This window comes from Nelumbo lutea, chromosome 1 (assembly GCF_056320005.1).
Source record: "Nelumbo lutea isolate HS-2025 chromosome 1, American lotus-T2T, whole genome shotgun sequence".
Classification (NCBI taxonomy): Eukaryota; Viridiplantae; Streptophyta; class Magnoliopsida; order Proteales; family Nelumbonaceae; genus Nelumbo; species Nelumbo lutea.
The window spans coordinates 176,845,166-176,863,087 of NC_142684.1; the positions used below are offsets into that span (position 1 = coordinate 176,845,166).

The following is a 17,922-nucleotide window of genomic DNA, read 5'->3' on the forward strand; positions in this document are numbered from 1 at the left end:
AGGGGAGTGCCTTGCCGCCTTGACAACTATGAGAAGAATCTCTAATATATTATTACTAAAAAAAAATATGTAAAAACCATCCTTGGTTTGCAAAAGAAAAGGTGCAAAAGAAGGAAATACAATCAGCATAGTTTGGCAGAAAAACAAACATTTCACAGTTACCAAAGCTTCACCTAAGCACCCGCCTAGAATGTCACTGGATGACAATGGGGCACCTAGCTATGATTCTGATACACGGATACAGAAATGGACAAGGATATAGAAAATGGTGTTATGAATCTCTATTTGCTAAAATCCTGGGCATGGATATTGGTATGGGTATCCCATGTAATATGCTTATATTTCTAGCATAAATAGATCCTTTTTTCTAGTATAATTTCTTATAACATGCCACTCTCATATTTTTGAAGTGTTAAATGCTATAGTGCACATTGTTTGGAGGCCAGTTCAGATTTGTTATATTTCTGCTTTTACAGTTAGTATAATTACTTCTATATATTGTTTTATGCTTTTTCCACATTATGGGTTGACTGGGGAACTCCACTTCCAGACAAGTGTACCTTTATGACTGAGACCAACAGACCATTGACATTCCAGGCAGATGGAGCCTCTGTAAGTTAGCCAGTGTAACCCAGATCCTTCTAAACAACTTCAGAAAGTGTGACCATACCTGAGCAGCAACACCACAGTCAAGAATTTTTTTTTTTTTGAGAAAATTTAACCAAGATTTATTGAGAATAAAGGAGGGGGTAGATACAAAGAAGGAAGCTTGTCGCTATACAGATGCTCCAAATACACACCAAATTTAGCTAGGCCATCTGCAGTATGATTGTATTCCCTAGGAATCCAAACTAAATTAACATTCAATCCATCCAAAGAATCCCAAGCTTCAGTCAGATAGTGATGAAGTCTCCAAAGGCCCCCTTTTTTGTCTCTTAACCATTTTATTGTATTTGCTGAATCACCTGCAACGATCAAATTCTGAATACCCAAATTCTTAATTATCCTGATTCCGGTAAGAGCAGCCATCACTTCAGTCAAGAATATGAGGCTTACTGATTCCTCCGAGGTCCCACAGAGCCAGCAGGAATTAGCAATGTTCAGCCCTTTGTCAGTCAAGTGGTCAATGGTGAGGATTCTGTTCAAGGTGGAAGTCCACAAAAAGAAACTGACCTTAGTTGGGACCTTGATTTTCCAAACCCATCCCCAAAGGACAGGTTGTGAGGGGGAGTTCAACATCCTACAATAATTTTAACACTAAAGGAATCTGATCCATTATGAGGGGGAGTTCATCATCTGGAATCTTTTTTTTGAAGATAAATAAAGAAGAAAATGTATTAATGAAACAAAAAAAGGAGGATACAAACGGGTGATAAGACATCACCCAACCCAGGGAAAACAACATCAGCTTAAACCCCTTATACCTAAAAAAACAGCCCTGAAAATCAATTACATTTTAAGATACCCACCCCAACCAAAGCTGAAAACCCGAAAAAACATAAAACCCCCTCCCATTGAAACTCATACAAACACCTAGCCTGAACCCAGAAACCTATTCGATGGGACTTAAACATCATGCTTTACCCATTTCCTCGTTACCTCCGATGTCTGAAACAAAACTTTCTTTTCTTATCATGCCTAAGTGGTTGAAGTTGATGTGTCCTCAGGTGATCCAGGAGGGAGAGAAAAGCAGCAACCTCACAGTCATGCAAATTGTGCCTGAACAGAGGCAACCACTAACCAGGTTGTTCTCTTTCCTCTCTGAAAGCTAGTTGCAATCTGCCACCAAGGCCTCCTTATTGTTGCAACTGAAAACAGGCTAGATGAGACATTAGACTGTTTGGAACCAAGGATTCCCAATCCATAGGTGCAGACCCATACTTGTCCCTGATCGATTTGTCTCCTCAGATGTTCTTTTTCAGTTCCATACCGCCATAGCCAATTACATGACAGTCCCCCCCCCCCTAAATGTGAAAAACAAGAGATCTTTGAACAAAGGTTTAGACTTCATTTTGAATGGAGGTACAGGATACTCTTTTGCTCTACAGATAGCAGGGGATTCCCAAATGCTAATAGGATGGATGACATTTACATCTGAAAGTCCTTGGATATTTAGACATTGTATTAAGGAAGAAAGATTTTCAGCAACTAAGATAATAAGATGAACACGCAGTTTAAATGAATTTGAAGATCAGCAAGCATCCCAACAAACAGCATGGCTGCAAAAGGGGTACAATACTAGGAGTATGCATGCCAAGTGAATCTCTGTAATCTGTTTTTTCCCTTTGTTGATGTAAGATTGTTGGTCAGATAAAGGGGCTGTTGATCCTTGCAGGACAAAATTGATCACTAGTACATGAAACAAGCTGCACTAGCACAGTCAGTGTCAACTGGGTAAGAATCATATAGTGTTATAGTACCAACGGGAAGCATGAATCATATCCAATTGGGAAAAAGTAATTCATCCACATCTAATACAACAACCAAAAAATAGTACATGCAACTAAGATCCAATCTACAATTGTACCAAATATCTGTATTGTGACCAAAAATTAATTTTTTATAGTAAAGTAAAAATAAAGAAAAACAAGAGGAAAGACGTGCTACATGAACTTTGCAGCTCCAGAAATGAAAAAAAATAAAAAAAAAAAACAATAGCCACCTTGACCATTTATAAGTATACATCAACCACATACCACTTGATTCCTAGCAAAAAAATGTAATCCCAATGGCACAAAGCTCAATCCATATAAACCCTAGTTTAACCCATTTAAATGGATTGTTGTAAACAAAATAAAGATTATGTAAACCTATGTGGGTGATATGACCCAGAAATTTGACATGCAGTTCACAGACTCACAGCAGAATCCAAACCACTAGTACATCAACAGGGAACTGATATTCATTCTGAAGAAAAGAAAATCACTTACAGTAGGTCAGTTCTTCGAGAGACCGCCGGCTCTCCCAAGCACTCTAAGAATTCTGTACTCAACAAAAGTCCCCCTCCTCCATCCCCCAAAGCCCCTTCTTATACACATCTTACAGCATAACTGCCTTCCATAATAAATGCCCAGCTGGCCAACTTATAAATGCCCCACACTCTTCTTATTCCCAACTGACAAGCTATAAATGCTACTCTTCCTATTCCCAACTGACAAACTATAAATGCTTCTCTTCTTATTCCCAACTGACAAGCTATAAATGCTACAAAACTCTCCTTATTCCCTTCTGACTTCCTCTATAAATGCCCAGCTGGTAGGTCCCATGTGTTCAATTATTTCCCCCCCTTAACCGATTGCTGCCCTTTCCTCTTCCTAGCATACGAAGGTTAATTGGGGGCCTATCATTACCCGCCACCCAAAGACTAACCTTGTCCTCAAGGTTAAAATGAGGGAATTGGTCTCAAAGCAAGTGCACAAAGGTGATGTGAAAGGAGTAGGAAATGTTGTTGCTGGCACTGCCTTTGAGAATCCTGATACTTTGCTCACAAGAGACAATCTTATACCATTGCGTGCACAAAATGTCTCCAGAGAACGAACATGGTGGACAATTCTTCCTGAATCAGGACTATGAGAAGCTTCTACAAGAAGTATCATACACCTCCAGCCTAAAGAAGGGCTGTTCTCATCTAGCACTGCATTTGAAGCTTTTGTTTTAGGAATTTGCTGCGGCTTAAACTTCTCTGACAATTTCTCTTCATTTTGGTATGGTAAAACCAATCTTTCACATAGACTTTCAGAGGCTTGGGAGTTACTTTGTATGTACTCCTCAGTTGCAGCTTCCAGTTTCAGCCAAACTGCAGGATCTGTCTCATCCAGTTCCATACCACAACGTTCATCAACTAGATTGAATCTATAATGTTAGAATGCTCGAGTCAGGGATATTTTGGTCATTCTGGTGTATCTTATTAAAAGTGAAATGTCTATTCTATCTGAGTTTAAGTTGTGTCCCATCTTCTATGAGGGACAAAATTGTCTTTCTTGTAACTCAAGTTTTTTCATGAATAAAAGTCAAGTGGGTCGGCTAGGAGAGTGACTTTTGAACATCCTCTCTTCTAGTCTGGCCGAACACTCTTCTCCTCTCCTTCTTCTTTCTCTTTTCTTTCTTCTTTCTTCTTCTCTACTTTGACCTAGAAACAACTAGGGTTTATTCACATGGTATCAGAGCATTAAGGTCTGGGGTTCGTTTTCTTGTTGTTGTCTTCTTCCTGGGTTCGCCGCCAACTTCACATGGTATCAGTCATGTTTTTTTTGTGTTTTCTTGCTCACATGTGTGCTGAAAGAAGAGTGGTAGACTGCTGATGTCCACGACAACAGTGGTGTGGTGTTGATTGTGTTGTGGTGGCTGACATATCTATGTTTTTAAATGCTTAAAAGTGAACCCCTAGACCTTGTGTGTAATCAGTTCTGCAGTATGCAGAACAAGTGTTCAATGAAATGACTGAGTAATTTCAATAGTGGTTTATTGGTAGTAAATGGCCCTGCAGTGTGCAGTCCAAGTGTTTGATGTGTTGACTGAATGATTTCAGCTTTAGAGAGTAGTGTGTAATGTGCAGTTGAAGATAGTGGGTTGGTGGGAGATAGTCTTGTGACAAGTGTGAGATTGTGGTGTATATTCAGAGGAAACATAATTGAGATGGCTTCAACTGTAGTTGGGAATGACAACAAAACAGGCATCATGCTCTCTTCAGATTATCTAAGTGTTCAAATGACATCTATTAAGTTGAATGGTGAGAACTATGTACCGTGGGCAAAATCTGTGGAGGTGTTCTTGAAGGCCAAGAGAAAAGTAAAACATGTGAGGGAGGAGAAACCTTCCTCTGATTCTCCTGGGTTCAGTGATTGGGAACAAGATGATGCACAAATAATGACATGGCTTTGGAACAGCATGGAACCAAAGATTAGTGTGAACTTCATGTTCCTAGATACAGCCAAAGAGATCTGGGATCATGCTAAAAAGTTGTACTCTGGACAAGACAACACAACTAGGGTATATCAGTTATACCAAGAGTACTTCAATTTGAAGCAAGGAAGTCAAAGCTTAGAAGAGTATTATGCAAGCTTGAGAAACATCCGCAATGAGCTAAATGTGTATCACCCCCTAACATCAAATGTCCAAATCCAACAACAGCAACGTGAACAGCTTGATGTGACTAGGTTTCTTGTGGGCTTGAAGGCTGAGTATGAGCCTGTCAAAGCACAGATATTTGGGGGGATCAGCTCTCCCCTCACTTGAAGAAGTTTTTGCCCGCCTTAAGAGAACATCCATTGAGCCAGTGGAACATTCTTCCTTCTCTGATAGATCTGGTTTGGTAGTGACTAAAGAGAGTGGTCGTGGAAGTAGAAGTGGTGGTGGCAGCAGCGGTCCTCCAAGCAACTGTGGTGGACACATGTTTAACCGGGCCAGTGGCCGGACTGGAGGCCGTGGAAAAGGAAGGGGTAATGCTCAGAGAAAATGTACACATTGTGGCTTAGAGGGGCACACAGTTAATTTCTGCTATGATGCGTGGTCCGCCCAACACTTGGGCTAACCATGTTACATCTAAGAGTAGTAGCACAATTACTGAAAGCCACCAAACTGCACCAACCCCCTCCACACCCACTTGTGCTTCCGGGCAGAAAATGGTGAGTGTACCACGGGCAATATATGAGCAATTCCTTCAAACATCTCAGCGGAACACAGCTACACTTTCCCATTCAGGTATGACTTGTTTAGCTTCCAAAGCCTCACCCTGGATCATTGATTCTGGCGCCTCAGACCATATGTCTGGGACTCCTGATGTATTTTCTTCCCTTTCTCACACCTCCACATCTCAGACAGTTACACTTGCTAATGGTTCTACATCTCCTATTTGTGGTGTTGGCGATGTTGATCTCTCATCATTGTCTTTACCATCTGTTTTATATGTTCCTAAGTTCCCTTTTAACCTTATGTCTGTTAGTAGATTAACCAAGTCCCTTAATTGTTCTGTAACGTTCTATCCTTCTTCTTGTGTGTTTCAGGATCTCAAGACGGGGACGAAGATTGGTGGAGGGCATGAAGCCGGTGGTTTGTATTACCTTGATGGTGGTGGCCCTCCAGTGGCTTTTCAGTCATCTCTTACTCCTCTTCAATGGCACTGCAGACTTGGTCATCCCTCTCTCAAGGCTTTGAAGTTGCTAGTTCCTTCCTTGAGTCATCTTTCATCATTAGATTGTGAGTCATGTCAGTTGGGAAAACATCATCAAGTCTCATTTAGTCCAAGAACTGATAGTCGTGTCTCAAGTCCTTTTGCTTTAGTTCAAGTGGTGTCATACAATGGGTTTAAGTATTTTGTAATCTTTGTTGATGACTTTACAAGGATGACATGGATCTATCTTATGAAAGACCGTAGTGAATTGTTCTCTATTTTTCAGAAATTTCATGCTGAAATACGCACTCAGTTTGGTGTTCATATGAAAATACTTCGCTCCGATAATGCCAAAGAATACATCTCCTCATCATTTCAGCAATACCTAGAACATCATGGAATAATTCATCAAACTTCTTGTGCCTACACCTCGCAACAAAACGATGTAGCTGAATGGAAAAATAGACATCTTCTTGAAACTGCTCGGTCCTTGATGATCAATATGCATGTCCCAAAGCACTTTTGGAGTGATGTTGTTCTTACATCCTGTTTTTTAATAAATCGAATGCCCATGTCAGTCCTTGGAAGTCAATCCCCTTTCTCCGTGTTGTTCCCCACTTTGTCTCCCTTTCCTCTCACCCCAAGAGTCTTTGGCTATGTTTGTTTTGTTCAGCACTTGGGGGGCCTGGAGTAAACAAGCTAGATGCTCGGGCTACGAAGTGTATTTTTCTTGGCTACTCAATGACTCAGAAAGGGTACAAGTGTTATAACCCTAAGTTTCATAAATCGTTTGTGTGCCCTGATGTCACCTTCTTTGAGTCAGTTCCTTTTTTCTCCAATGTTGGGGTCTCTTCTTCTCCCTCCGTGGTTCCTCTTCCTGTTCCGGTTGTGGACCCCCTTCCCATAGCTCCCACTCCTACTACAGATGCACATCATATGCCAGTTACTACAAAGAGGCCACCAATTACTCAAGTGTATACCCGCAGAAGTGTTTCAGCTCCTCCTCCACTTCAGCACCTACCGACAGATCCTGCTACTGCTCCTTCTCCCTCAGATCTTCATCTCCCTATTGCTTTGCGAAAAGGTAAACGTACTTGTACTTCTCATCCCATTTCAGACTATGTTTCCACTGCTCACCTTTCTGCTTCTCATTGCAAGTTTATATCATTACTCTCATCGGTTCCCATTCCCAAGACTGTATAGGAAGCCCTTGCCTCTCCAGGGTGGCGGCAAGCCATGGAAGAAGAACTCTCTGCTTTACAACATAATCATATGTGGGAACTCACCACCCTTCCTCTTGGTAAGCACACTGTTGGGTGTAAATGGGTCTATACAGTGAAGCATCTTCCTGATGGCAGTGTGGAACGATTGAAGGCACGGTTAGTGGCCAAGGGCTATTCTCAGTTATATGGTGTGGACTATATGGAAACATTCTCTCCTGTGGCTAAAATTGGTTCAGTTCGGGTGTTGATCTCATTGGCTACTATGTATGATTGGCCTCTCCTACAACTTGACATCAAAAATGCCTTCCTACATGGTGATCTTGTTGAGGAGGTGTATATGGAGCAACCACCAGGGTTTGTTGCTCAGGGGGAAGTTGGTAAGGTGTGCAGGCTCAAAAAGGCAATCTATGGACTGAAACAATCTCCTCGTGCATGGTTCGGCAGGTTCAATGAAGTGGTGAAGGCCTTTGGGATGAAACAGTGTCAGGTTGATCATTCCGTGTTTAGCTATAACTCAAAAGATGAAAAAATCTTGCTAGTCGTGTATGTGGATGATATTGTCATAACTGGAAGTAACAACAATGGAATTGACAGGCTGAAAAAATTCTTACAAGACCACTTCAATACGAAAGATCTGGGGAAGCTAAAGTATTTCTTAGGAATAGAAGTTGCGAGGTCAAAACATGGGATCAACCTATGTCAGAGGAAATATATTCTTGATCTACTTGAAGAAACAGGGTTGTTAGGTGCTAAACCAGCAAAGACTCCTATGGAACTCAATGCCAAGTTAAGTGTAGATGCAGGTGAAGAGTTTGATGATCCTGGAAGATATAGAAGGTTGGTGGGAAAGTTGAACTACCTGACCATTACTCAACCAGATATATCATTTGTTGTGTGTGGTGAGTCAGTTTATGCAACATCCCCAGGTTCCTCACTGGGAAGTTGTTCTGAGAATTGTTAGGTACCTAAAGGGTGCTCCAGGTCGTGGTTTGTTATACCAAAAAGGAGGACCTCTTGAGATAGTAGGGTACACAGATGCTGATTGGGCTGGCTCTATATCAAACAAGAGGTCAACCACAGGGACTTTGTACCTTCCTGGGTGGCAATCTTGTAACTTGGAAGAGCAAGAAGCAAACAGTGGTGACAAGAAGTAATGCAGAAGCAGAGTACAGGGCTATGGCCCATACCACATATGAATTAGTATGGCTGAAGAACCTACTACAGGAGATGGGTTTCTCAATTGACAAACCCATGAAACTATACCGTGATAACCAATCTGTTGTTCACATCTCATCCAATCCTGTCTTCCATGAAAGAACTAAACATATTGAGGTGGATTGTCACTTTGTGAGAGAAAGTGATAAGTGGGGTAATAACTACATCTCATGTGAGCTCAGGAAATCAGTGGGCAGATATCTTCACAAAAGAATTGTCTCGGGGAAGAATAGATTACATTTGTAACAAGCTGGGACTATATGATATATACTCTCCAGCTTGAGGGGGAGTGTTAGAATGCTCGAGTCAGGGGTATTTTAGTCATTCTGGTGTATCTTATTGAAAGTGAAATGTCTATTGTATCTGAGTTTAAGTTATGTGTCCCATCTTCTATGAGGGACAAAATTGTCTTTCTTGTAACTCAAGTTTTTTCATGAATAAAAATCAAATGGGTCGACTAGGAGAGTGACTTTTGAACATCCTCTCTTCTAGTCTGGCTAAACACTCTTCTCCTCTCCTTCTTCTTCTTTCTCTTTTCTTTCTTCTTTCTTCTTCTCTACTTTGACCTAGAAACAACTAGGGTTTATTCACATATAATATTGTATTTCAGGAAGCATTGGCAGCAAAGTGTTCATTTCCTCTTCCACTCGCTCCATTGAGCATGCACTCTCAATCAAAACTTGTCCAGTATCCAGATAACGCCACCCACCTTTTCGAGGCTTTGTTGGGACAGAACCACATCCAATGGATACCAAACAGTCAATTCTTGTATCAAACCATAGAAGTTGTGCATCTCTAATGGCGAAAATAGTGGGATTATGTGCTTCAATTGCACCATCTTGCCAGCGGTTTACATCATCAGAGAAATCATCAAGGTAATACGGAGCAGCAGATGATGCTCTTATAGCCTGCCGTATTTGATACCTACAACTTCCAATGAAAGCATTGCGCTTCAACCCAACTTGAGCTCCAGAGGGGGATGTTGTGGGCCAACGAGGAAATGAACCTGATTGATAGGCCCATAAGGCCTGATTCTTTTCCTCAATTTTCTGGGCTGCAACCATTTTTCTAATCAGCCCAACGGGTTACATCTGTCGGAGTTCGGCCTGGATATCTGGGCGCAACCCATTCACAAAGACTGCTTCAAGGACTGATTCTGGTAGGTCACGTAAGGGGGGCAGAAAGCACCTCAAAATGGCAACGATATTCCTTGACAATAGTGGATTGACGTAATGATAGAAGCTGCTCCTGCAAGTTTCCCTCCTGAGTTGACCGGAAACGTTCAAGGAGGAGTTCCTTGAATTCTGCCCAACTACGAAAAGGTCGCCTACCATCCTCCCAATAATACCAAGCCAGTGCATCACCCTCTAAACAGACCACTGCCACCCGTAGATGTTCCGCCGGAAGCAAGCCATTAATCTCAAAATAGCACTCTACGCAAAAAAGCCAGCCGTCCGGATTTTCCCCATCAAAAATGGGCAACTCCAACTTCCGAGGAAGTGGATCAGAAGTATGTTCCGGCACTGACATTGAAGAAGACGTCGGGAAAGCTGCACTCTTCCCTATGTCAGCCGCACGACTCGATGCGACTAAAGGAGGAGCAATGTCAGTTGTAGACAAAGGAGCTGAATAGGCCTGTTGCTGAAGCAACAAATCAAATCGTCTCACCAGATCTTGAACACCTCCTTCCATAGATTGTACCGAGCTTTCCAGAGACAAGATCTTCGAAAGTCCAGCTGCTACCTTTTCTGGATCGAGTCGCTGAATCTCATTGTGTAAGCCATCCATCTCCACACGAAATTCAGAACGCAGAGAAGTCAAGCGTTCTCCAAAACCCTCCATCTGCGATGTCACTTCCTTAACTGTCACCGTGGCCGAGGAAAGACGAGCTCTGATACCACTGATATGACCCAGAAATTTGACACGCAGTTCACAGACTCACAGCATAATCCAAACCACTAGTACATCAACAGGGAACTAATATTCATTCAGAAGAAAAGAAGATCACTTACAGTAGGTCGGTTCTTCGAGAGACCGCCGGCACTCCCAAGCACTCTCAGAATTCTGTACTCAACAAAAGTCCCCCTCCTCCATCCCCCAAAGCCCCTTCTTATACACATCTTACAGCATAACTGCCTTCCATAATAAATGCCCAACTGGCCAACTTATAAATGCCCCACACTCTTCTTATTCCCAACTGACAAGCTATAAATGCTACAAAACTCTCCTTATTCCCTGCTGACTTCCTCTATAAATGCCCAGCTGGTAGGTCCCATGTGTTCAATTATTTCCCCCCCTTAACCGGTTGCTGCTATTTCCTCTTCCTAGCATACGTAAGGTTAATTGGGGGCCTATCAGTGGGCTCTATCACAGCCTACTTAAAAGCATTTTGTTAGTTTGAGTACTGCAACCCCAAACCATTCTTGAGCTTATAGCATTCAAGGGGGCACCATTTTGATCTTAAAGTTGCTGTATTTGGAAAAGGCTATTAAGTTACTCCAAGCACAACCTATAATTTTATTTCTTCTAAGTTCAATCCTATAAAAGGGATAAAATCATTTATTTAAGAAATATGGGCCTGTAGTAGAGTCCATTTAAGTGAGTAGCAGCCCAGCAGGCCCTAAATTAATTAAAAGAGGCTGGCCCCAATCACAACATATTAAACATTTAATGAGCCTGGATCTACCCATTTAAATAGACAACAAGCCCTAAGAGAGTTACATTAATATTAGTTTAAAAACACCCATTTAGACTCATGAGATGCCCCCCTTCTTTAAAGGGGTTGCCATTTGTCTTCTCATGAAGAGAGGGCTCTTTTCCCTCCTTAAAGGGGGTGAGAAGTTCTCTAACTACCTCTTCTATATACACTCCTCTCCTACAAGATGGGACTAATGCCATTCTAATAACTGAAGTTCCAAAAACAAAAGAGACAAGACAAGAGGAGAATGAGAAAAAGAGGTATGCAAAACTAATGAAGAAGGATCAATCTACCCTAAGTCTGTAAAGGTAGGAGAGATGATGTTCCTTCCCCATTTCTTCACCATTACATTTCTACAACCTCCTCTATGAGGAAGTTACATTTTCCCTTCTTCTATTCTCTTACCTTTCTTCAATTTTCTTTTCTTCCTTGTCTCTGCATTAAGAGACTTAATTCTATGTAGGGGAGACAGCCATCTACGACCTTGTTCATGAAACTCGGTTGATTACAGTCATTACTTAAATGCCATATAAAAATGTTATCCATTTGTTTATTTCTTATAGTTTCTCTCAAACCAAGGAGGGAGTGCATATGATAATTTTCAATAGAAAATTCTGTGGTCAAAGTCTATTTAGTCTACCTTGTTCATTTACACTTCTAAGAATAAAAAGTTTGTCTCTACTCCCCCAACAGAAATGTAATTAATTAAGGAAATGTTAGACACTGGGGGATACTTTATCATCATCATCATCTAAGCCTTATCCCAAGTCCCAACTATATGGGATCGGCTACATTAATCCCAACTAAAAAATGTTATGTGAAATATCCACCAAAGTTCTTTTTCCACTGAGTCATCAACTCAGGATTTGAAACTTTATTCCTTCCACTGACAAGTGGCAAGTGCCACTTCCACCAGACCAAGGAACCACTGGCACACCCTTCTAGATACCCCAACATTTGTTCCTTTTCCAAACTCTTTCAATCTGTGGAAACATCCTCTCTGTTGACAGTTGACACCCACCTCCCAATTGGCTCCTTGTCTAAAAGGTAACCCCCGATCACCACTCACCACTATAATCCTTCTGATGCCACCATCACCATCGATGAGGACATGCTCAAAACAAGAACATCTTCACCTTCCACCACCACCTTGAGTGTTAAATTCAAACCACTTATATAAGGTCTAGGGACTTAGAGATGAGCATCAAAGACCTTGCTTCAATCAAAATCCTGAAAACATCTAATCTTATTCCAATTGAGGTTTTCATTGTTTGCCTTGATGAAACCACATGAAGCATTACCAATCTCCACAAAAGTAGCCTTATACTATGTACTCAACAAAATCCTGTATACAAAGATCGACCACCTTGCATAGTTTATTGCTTTCTTCATTGAGTTCACATACAAACTTCCAACTGTCAAGTTAGAGAACTGGATCATTTTTATTAATGTTAGAGAATCCAATTGTTGAAGGTACACCAACCATGCCCAAGGTAATGTAGCCACTTCTAAATCAAAAATAAATCGGAAATACCCCAACATAAGTTTTGTCCCCCCCCCCCTGCAGTGCAGATATTTGACCACCCATTCCAAACCCATTTGGAAACCACCGATACCTTAGGACAATCATCCTTGAATCTCCTAATCAAATAATGGTGAACAAAATTCCTCCTCCTAAACAACACCTTCGTCACCCAGTACTACTCAATTAGCTGATCCCCTTACTTGAGCAGCTGCAAAACCCTTTCCAGAAATCCTGAGATATGCACACTCATTTTATGAACTGCCATACAATTCTTAAGCAGCAACCTTAAATAGTTCTGCCAATATTAAAGCTAAAACAAGAACCTATTCTACACTGCCATACCATCTGTATCTTTGCCCATAACATTCTTCAACCATATGCTTGCTTTGAAATTTATAATTGATAAAGTTTTGTAAGATGAGAAGAATTGTCTAAACCAGAAATAAAAAATAACAGAAGAAATCTAACCTGAGTTATTACAAAAGGAATAAGAAGTATAGTGACAGAGGATGAATAAAACCTACCCTGCTCTTTTTGGTCCTCTTGCACAGAACGCACAACTGTTCCAACTATACGCTTTAGAAAAGATCCAGCCTTTAGCTTCTGCAACAAGCGATGTTCAATAAGCTATATCTGAAGATGAGATATGAAATAAATAAGGTTTAGCCATCATAACATAACAAGTTACTTATCTGTTACAAAAATATCTCAAGCAGTCATACAAGACCATTTCCTGTATCCATTTCAGCTTTTTCCTCACTGCTTGGTTGCACAATGAGGGATTAAACAAATAAAATCCAAAATGTTGTAGGAGTCCAGGATTAGTAAAATTGTTTTAGAGCCGGTGAATTAGATATGACTTCTAAACTCTAGCAATATCAAATCACCCAAGGGAAAGCTAGAAGTGCTAAAAATGAACATGGAACATATTTTTGTGCTATTTCAAACACCAAGTTAAGGGAGAATTTCAACATTCAAAATTCATCATAATGCTTTGTGTAAATGTAGAATGAAAACAACTAAAAGTTCAGCAGATCCAGTATGAGTGACCAATCTGTTATTGGGTAAATCTAGGAGTTTTAATTGGATGGGTGTGGATTGAGCTACAACCCACCCATTTCACACATAAACCCATTTACAACCCGTCTGCATAGAGTCTAAATGGGTGGTAACTATGATACTTTAGATACTTGTACCACATGCCAAGTGCATCAGGATTTTAGGAGTGGAGAATTTTTTCCCCGACTCCTGTATTGGACTGTTTTAGCTTCAAAACTAGATATAAGCACATGATGTAGCATATTACATGGAATACCCTCAAAAATATCCCTGTCCAGGATTTTAGGAAATGGAAAATCATATCCCTGTTTCCTGTACTGGCATCTGTTTCCATGTTCATATCCATATCAAGGCATCATAGGTGGTAACCCACCCACATCCACTCTAATGAAACCCACCCACTAGTTTACCCTAAGCAACCTATTAAATAACAAAATGCTGAAAATAGTACTTAATATAACATTTTATAATTCTCTACATACATTACACACTATGACCCAAATCATCACTACACACATGGCAGCTTTTCTTTACATTCCAGTTTGCTTATCATCAAATTATCAGCTGTCCTAATTAAATGAATCCAAAACCTCCTGACACAGTGAGGCATTGACCCCAAAAATAAGTCATGACCTGAATGATGCTGATGTAACATTGCACCGGAAATATTTATTCTTATCATTCCATAAAAAGGTAATAGTGTGGTATAACATGGAGACAAAGTAAATGATTCTGATCCAATAATATACTTAACAAATTCCATACTTTTGAAAAGGTGCCTATACCCCTATATCATCAGCCTTGGAGATATAGAGGTTCTAATCCAATGGTTTTGCCATCACATCGCATCTCCACTAATGGAAACTTGGAAAGCACAGCTCAAAATATCAACATATTGGTTACCTCGTATCATTCCCAAGAGTCACCAAAATGCTTACTTTTAAGGGTTTGACAATTATAATGTTTTTAATCATCAAATATAAATGCCACATAAAAAAATAAAAAATAGTATCAGCCACCCGAAATGCCAGATACCTGATTTTACTTTTGTAGGGTTCTTGATAATGAGAACAAGAACTCTTTGGCTCTTTGGTTGGTTGATTTGTGATTAACGTACAACAGCACTATGTCAGACTCATTTCTGGTTTCAAGTTTAGACTAACACTGACTAGTTATTTTGTGTTGGTTCAAAAGTGTAAAGAATAGTTAATTACCCACTTAACTAGTCAACAAATATTAGTCATACACTAAAATATCAATTCTGAGTTAGGTCCTACAGTCCTACTACACTAGAAGACAAGTTGCAATGGATTGTCAACCATCCGCAACCCGCTAGATAAATGGATGAGTTTGGGTAGGTTGGGTTAGAAATTGCTATCCCGAGGTAAATCTTTGTAAAAGATCTTCAAAAAGCTATATATTTTCACAAATTGGAGAACTAAAAAACTATCATTTTTCTCTTGATAAGTAACAGGAAACTTTATTAAGCATAAATAATAGTGTACTTCATGAGGTTGTTTCTATACATATCTGTTGTGTTGAGTGATTAAGTGTTAGTGGGCCTATTTGACATTTTATGTTTTAGTCTTATATTCACCACTTCAGCAAACATGGTATCAGAGCATCAATCAGCCTGACTGACTGGTTACATCTGGTTTTCCTTCTCTTCTTTCTTCTATTCTCTTTTTTCCTTTTTTTCCTTTGGATACTGGGTGACCTATGTACTTGAAAGCTTTTGTTTCCTTGTAAATTGGGCAACTCTTTAGTAAAAGCAATTGTAAACTTACTTTAAATTAATAAATAAAGTTTACTTGCTGATAAAAAAATTACTAAGAACAATGATGAAACATCTGCGCAATTACCATAGCATGGAATAAATTAGGAAAAGAACAATCAATTCCAAATTAATATCTATGAACAATATTCATTTCAATTTTGGTAAAATTATATATAAAATAACTGTTTAAAAGAAGCATAATAAGAAATATATGAGAACATGTGCTACCTCTTCTGACCCTTGAATACGCTTCATCTCCATTTGACAAAGTATGATTTTCTTTTGCTTTGATATACAAGTTTCCATTGATTGCATTAATTGTCTTTCTAAGGCTTTGATTTCTGTTTCCTCAATCTCCCTTCATTCAAAAATAGAAACAAATGAGATTATTATATCTCGAAAAACAATGCTGTAAACAGTTTCTGAAGAAATACTCAAGGAATTTCTTCTGTAGTGATAGCATATGTAGATGAAATTGTGGCGAATGGGAATTGTCCAACTGAAATTCAAGCTTAAGGAATTACTAAACTCCTGATTTGAAATCGAGAGGTTTATGGACAAGTACCTTAAACAAGAGGTTTTGAAATAAGTAGATCGGCTAAGGAATTACTAAACTCCTAATTTGAAATCGAATGGGAATTGTCCATGGATTTCATAATTGGACTTCTCATCTCCCCCGACAAGCCTGTAATATTGGTAGTTGTAGATCGGCTAACAAAATATGGACATTTGTCTCCCTTCCCTCACCCCCTACTCTGCAGCAGTGGTGGCTGAAGTGTTTGTCAATGATGTGGCGAAGTTGCACGGTACTCCACGAGGGATCGTCTCAGACCAGGATCCTCTGTTTCTCAGCAGGTTTTGGCAAGAGTACTTCAAATTATAGGGGAACCAGCTACCGTCCACAGAGCAATGTTTAGACTGAGGTTGTGAATCAGTGCTTGGAAGTTTACCTGAGAATTTTTTCCGACGATTGTCCTAGGCAGTGGGTTAAATGGTTGCCTTGGGGGGTGTGGCTGAGCTATGGTACAACACGATTTATCAGTCGACAACCAGAATGATGCCACTTAAGGCTCTCTACGACAGGGAACCTCTGACCATTCTTCCTTATGAGAAGGGTTCGACAGCAGTAGCTTCGGTGGACAAATACCTCCTCAAGACCCTTAAGGCCCACCTCCTTCGAGTACAGCAACTTATGAAGAACCAATATGACCGACACCACAGAGTTGTTGAATACAATGTGGGGGACCTTGTTTACCTGAAGTTACAGCCCTACAAACAAGCCTCCATGACCCAACATCTCTGGCATAAACTATCTCCATGGTTTTATGGTCCTTTTCCCATCATAGAAAGAATTAGAGCAGTAGCTTACAGGCTTCAGCTGCCAACAGGAACGAAGATTGATCCAGTGTTCCATGTTTCTCAATTAAAATGGGACATTGCGCCTACACCTTCAGTTACACTATCCCTACCTCCAATTACGGAAGGAGAGTTGCAGCTTACCCCATAAGTGTTGGACTTCCACTGGATCAAGTATGGACGCAAGGTGGTAGAAGAGGCTTTGGTGAAATGGGAAGGGTTACCGGTTATAGATGCTCCTTGGAAGCTAGTCTCAGTACTCCAGCAAAAAATTTCCTTATCTCACCCTTGAGGACAAGGGTCTTTCAAAGGACAGGGAAACTGTTAGGGTCCATCGAGGACAACTGTATCAAAAGACTAGACTGGACAGACCATCCCACTAGCCCAGGTAACAAATCACCCAGTCATTGCTCGCATTTACACCAACTAAATTGTCAGGTTTCATTGGAGAGAAGAATATCCACTGGCTATAAACAACCAACTCTGTCAGGATAGGATAACCGAATGATTACCTTGTCTCCAAGCTCAACTATATAAGAAGCCTAGACTTTGTATTTTGAGCAGAATATAATACCAAATTTTCCTTTCTTCACTTGTTCTTCTTCATGAGGCTGGGTCACCTTCGAAAGGGCACCTGAGGCTGCCTAACTACATCATCATTATGTGTGGCCATCCTATCAATCAATGGGCTCCAGGCTTCCTCCACGCATCAATAACATGGCACGTGAATCACCTATACATGTCCCACTTCATTTCCAAGTGTCCTGCCCGAGCCCGACCTCCAAGTGTCCTGACTGATTTCTAGGTGTCCAACACCTCTCTAACACATATCCTTTTGGCACAAGCACTCAGGGCCTATTTAAAGATTAGTTTTGCATTCATTATATACTTTTGGCCTCATTAATTACTGGCTTTATCACCTCAGACAGATCGCCTTATACTAACTTGCTCATCAACGTC

The 17,922-nt window shown here is 40.4% G+C and overlaps 1 protein-coding gene across 1 annotated transcript in view; it reads right to left on the minus strand.

Moving 5' to 3' along the window:
- The window catches only part of LOC148879417 (GPCR-type G protein 1-like), a 111,286-nt gene that overhangs the window by 69,667 nt on the left and 23,697 nt on the right, over positions 1-17,922 (minus strand). Inside the window, exons 5-6 of the mRNA XM_088960945.1 lie at positions 15,835-15,964; positions 13,295-13,373 (exon numbers count right to left, since the gene is read on the minus strand). Coding sequence (XP_088817071.1) covers positions 13,295-13,373; positions 15,835-15,964 — 209 coding nt within the window. The remainder of the gene's footprint in view (positions 1-13,294; positions 13,374-15,834; positions 15,965-17,922) is intronic.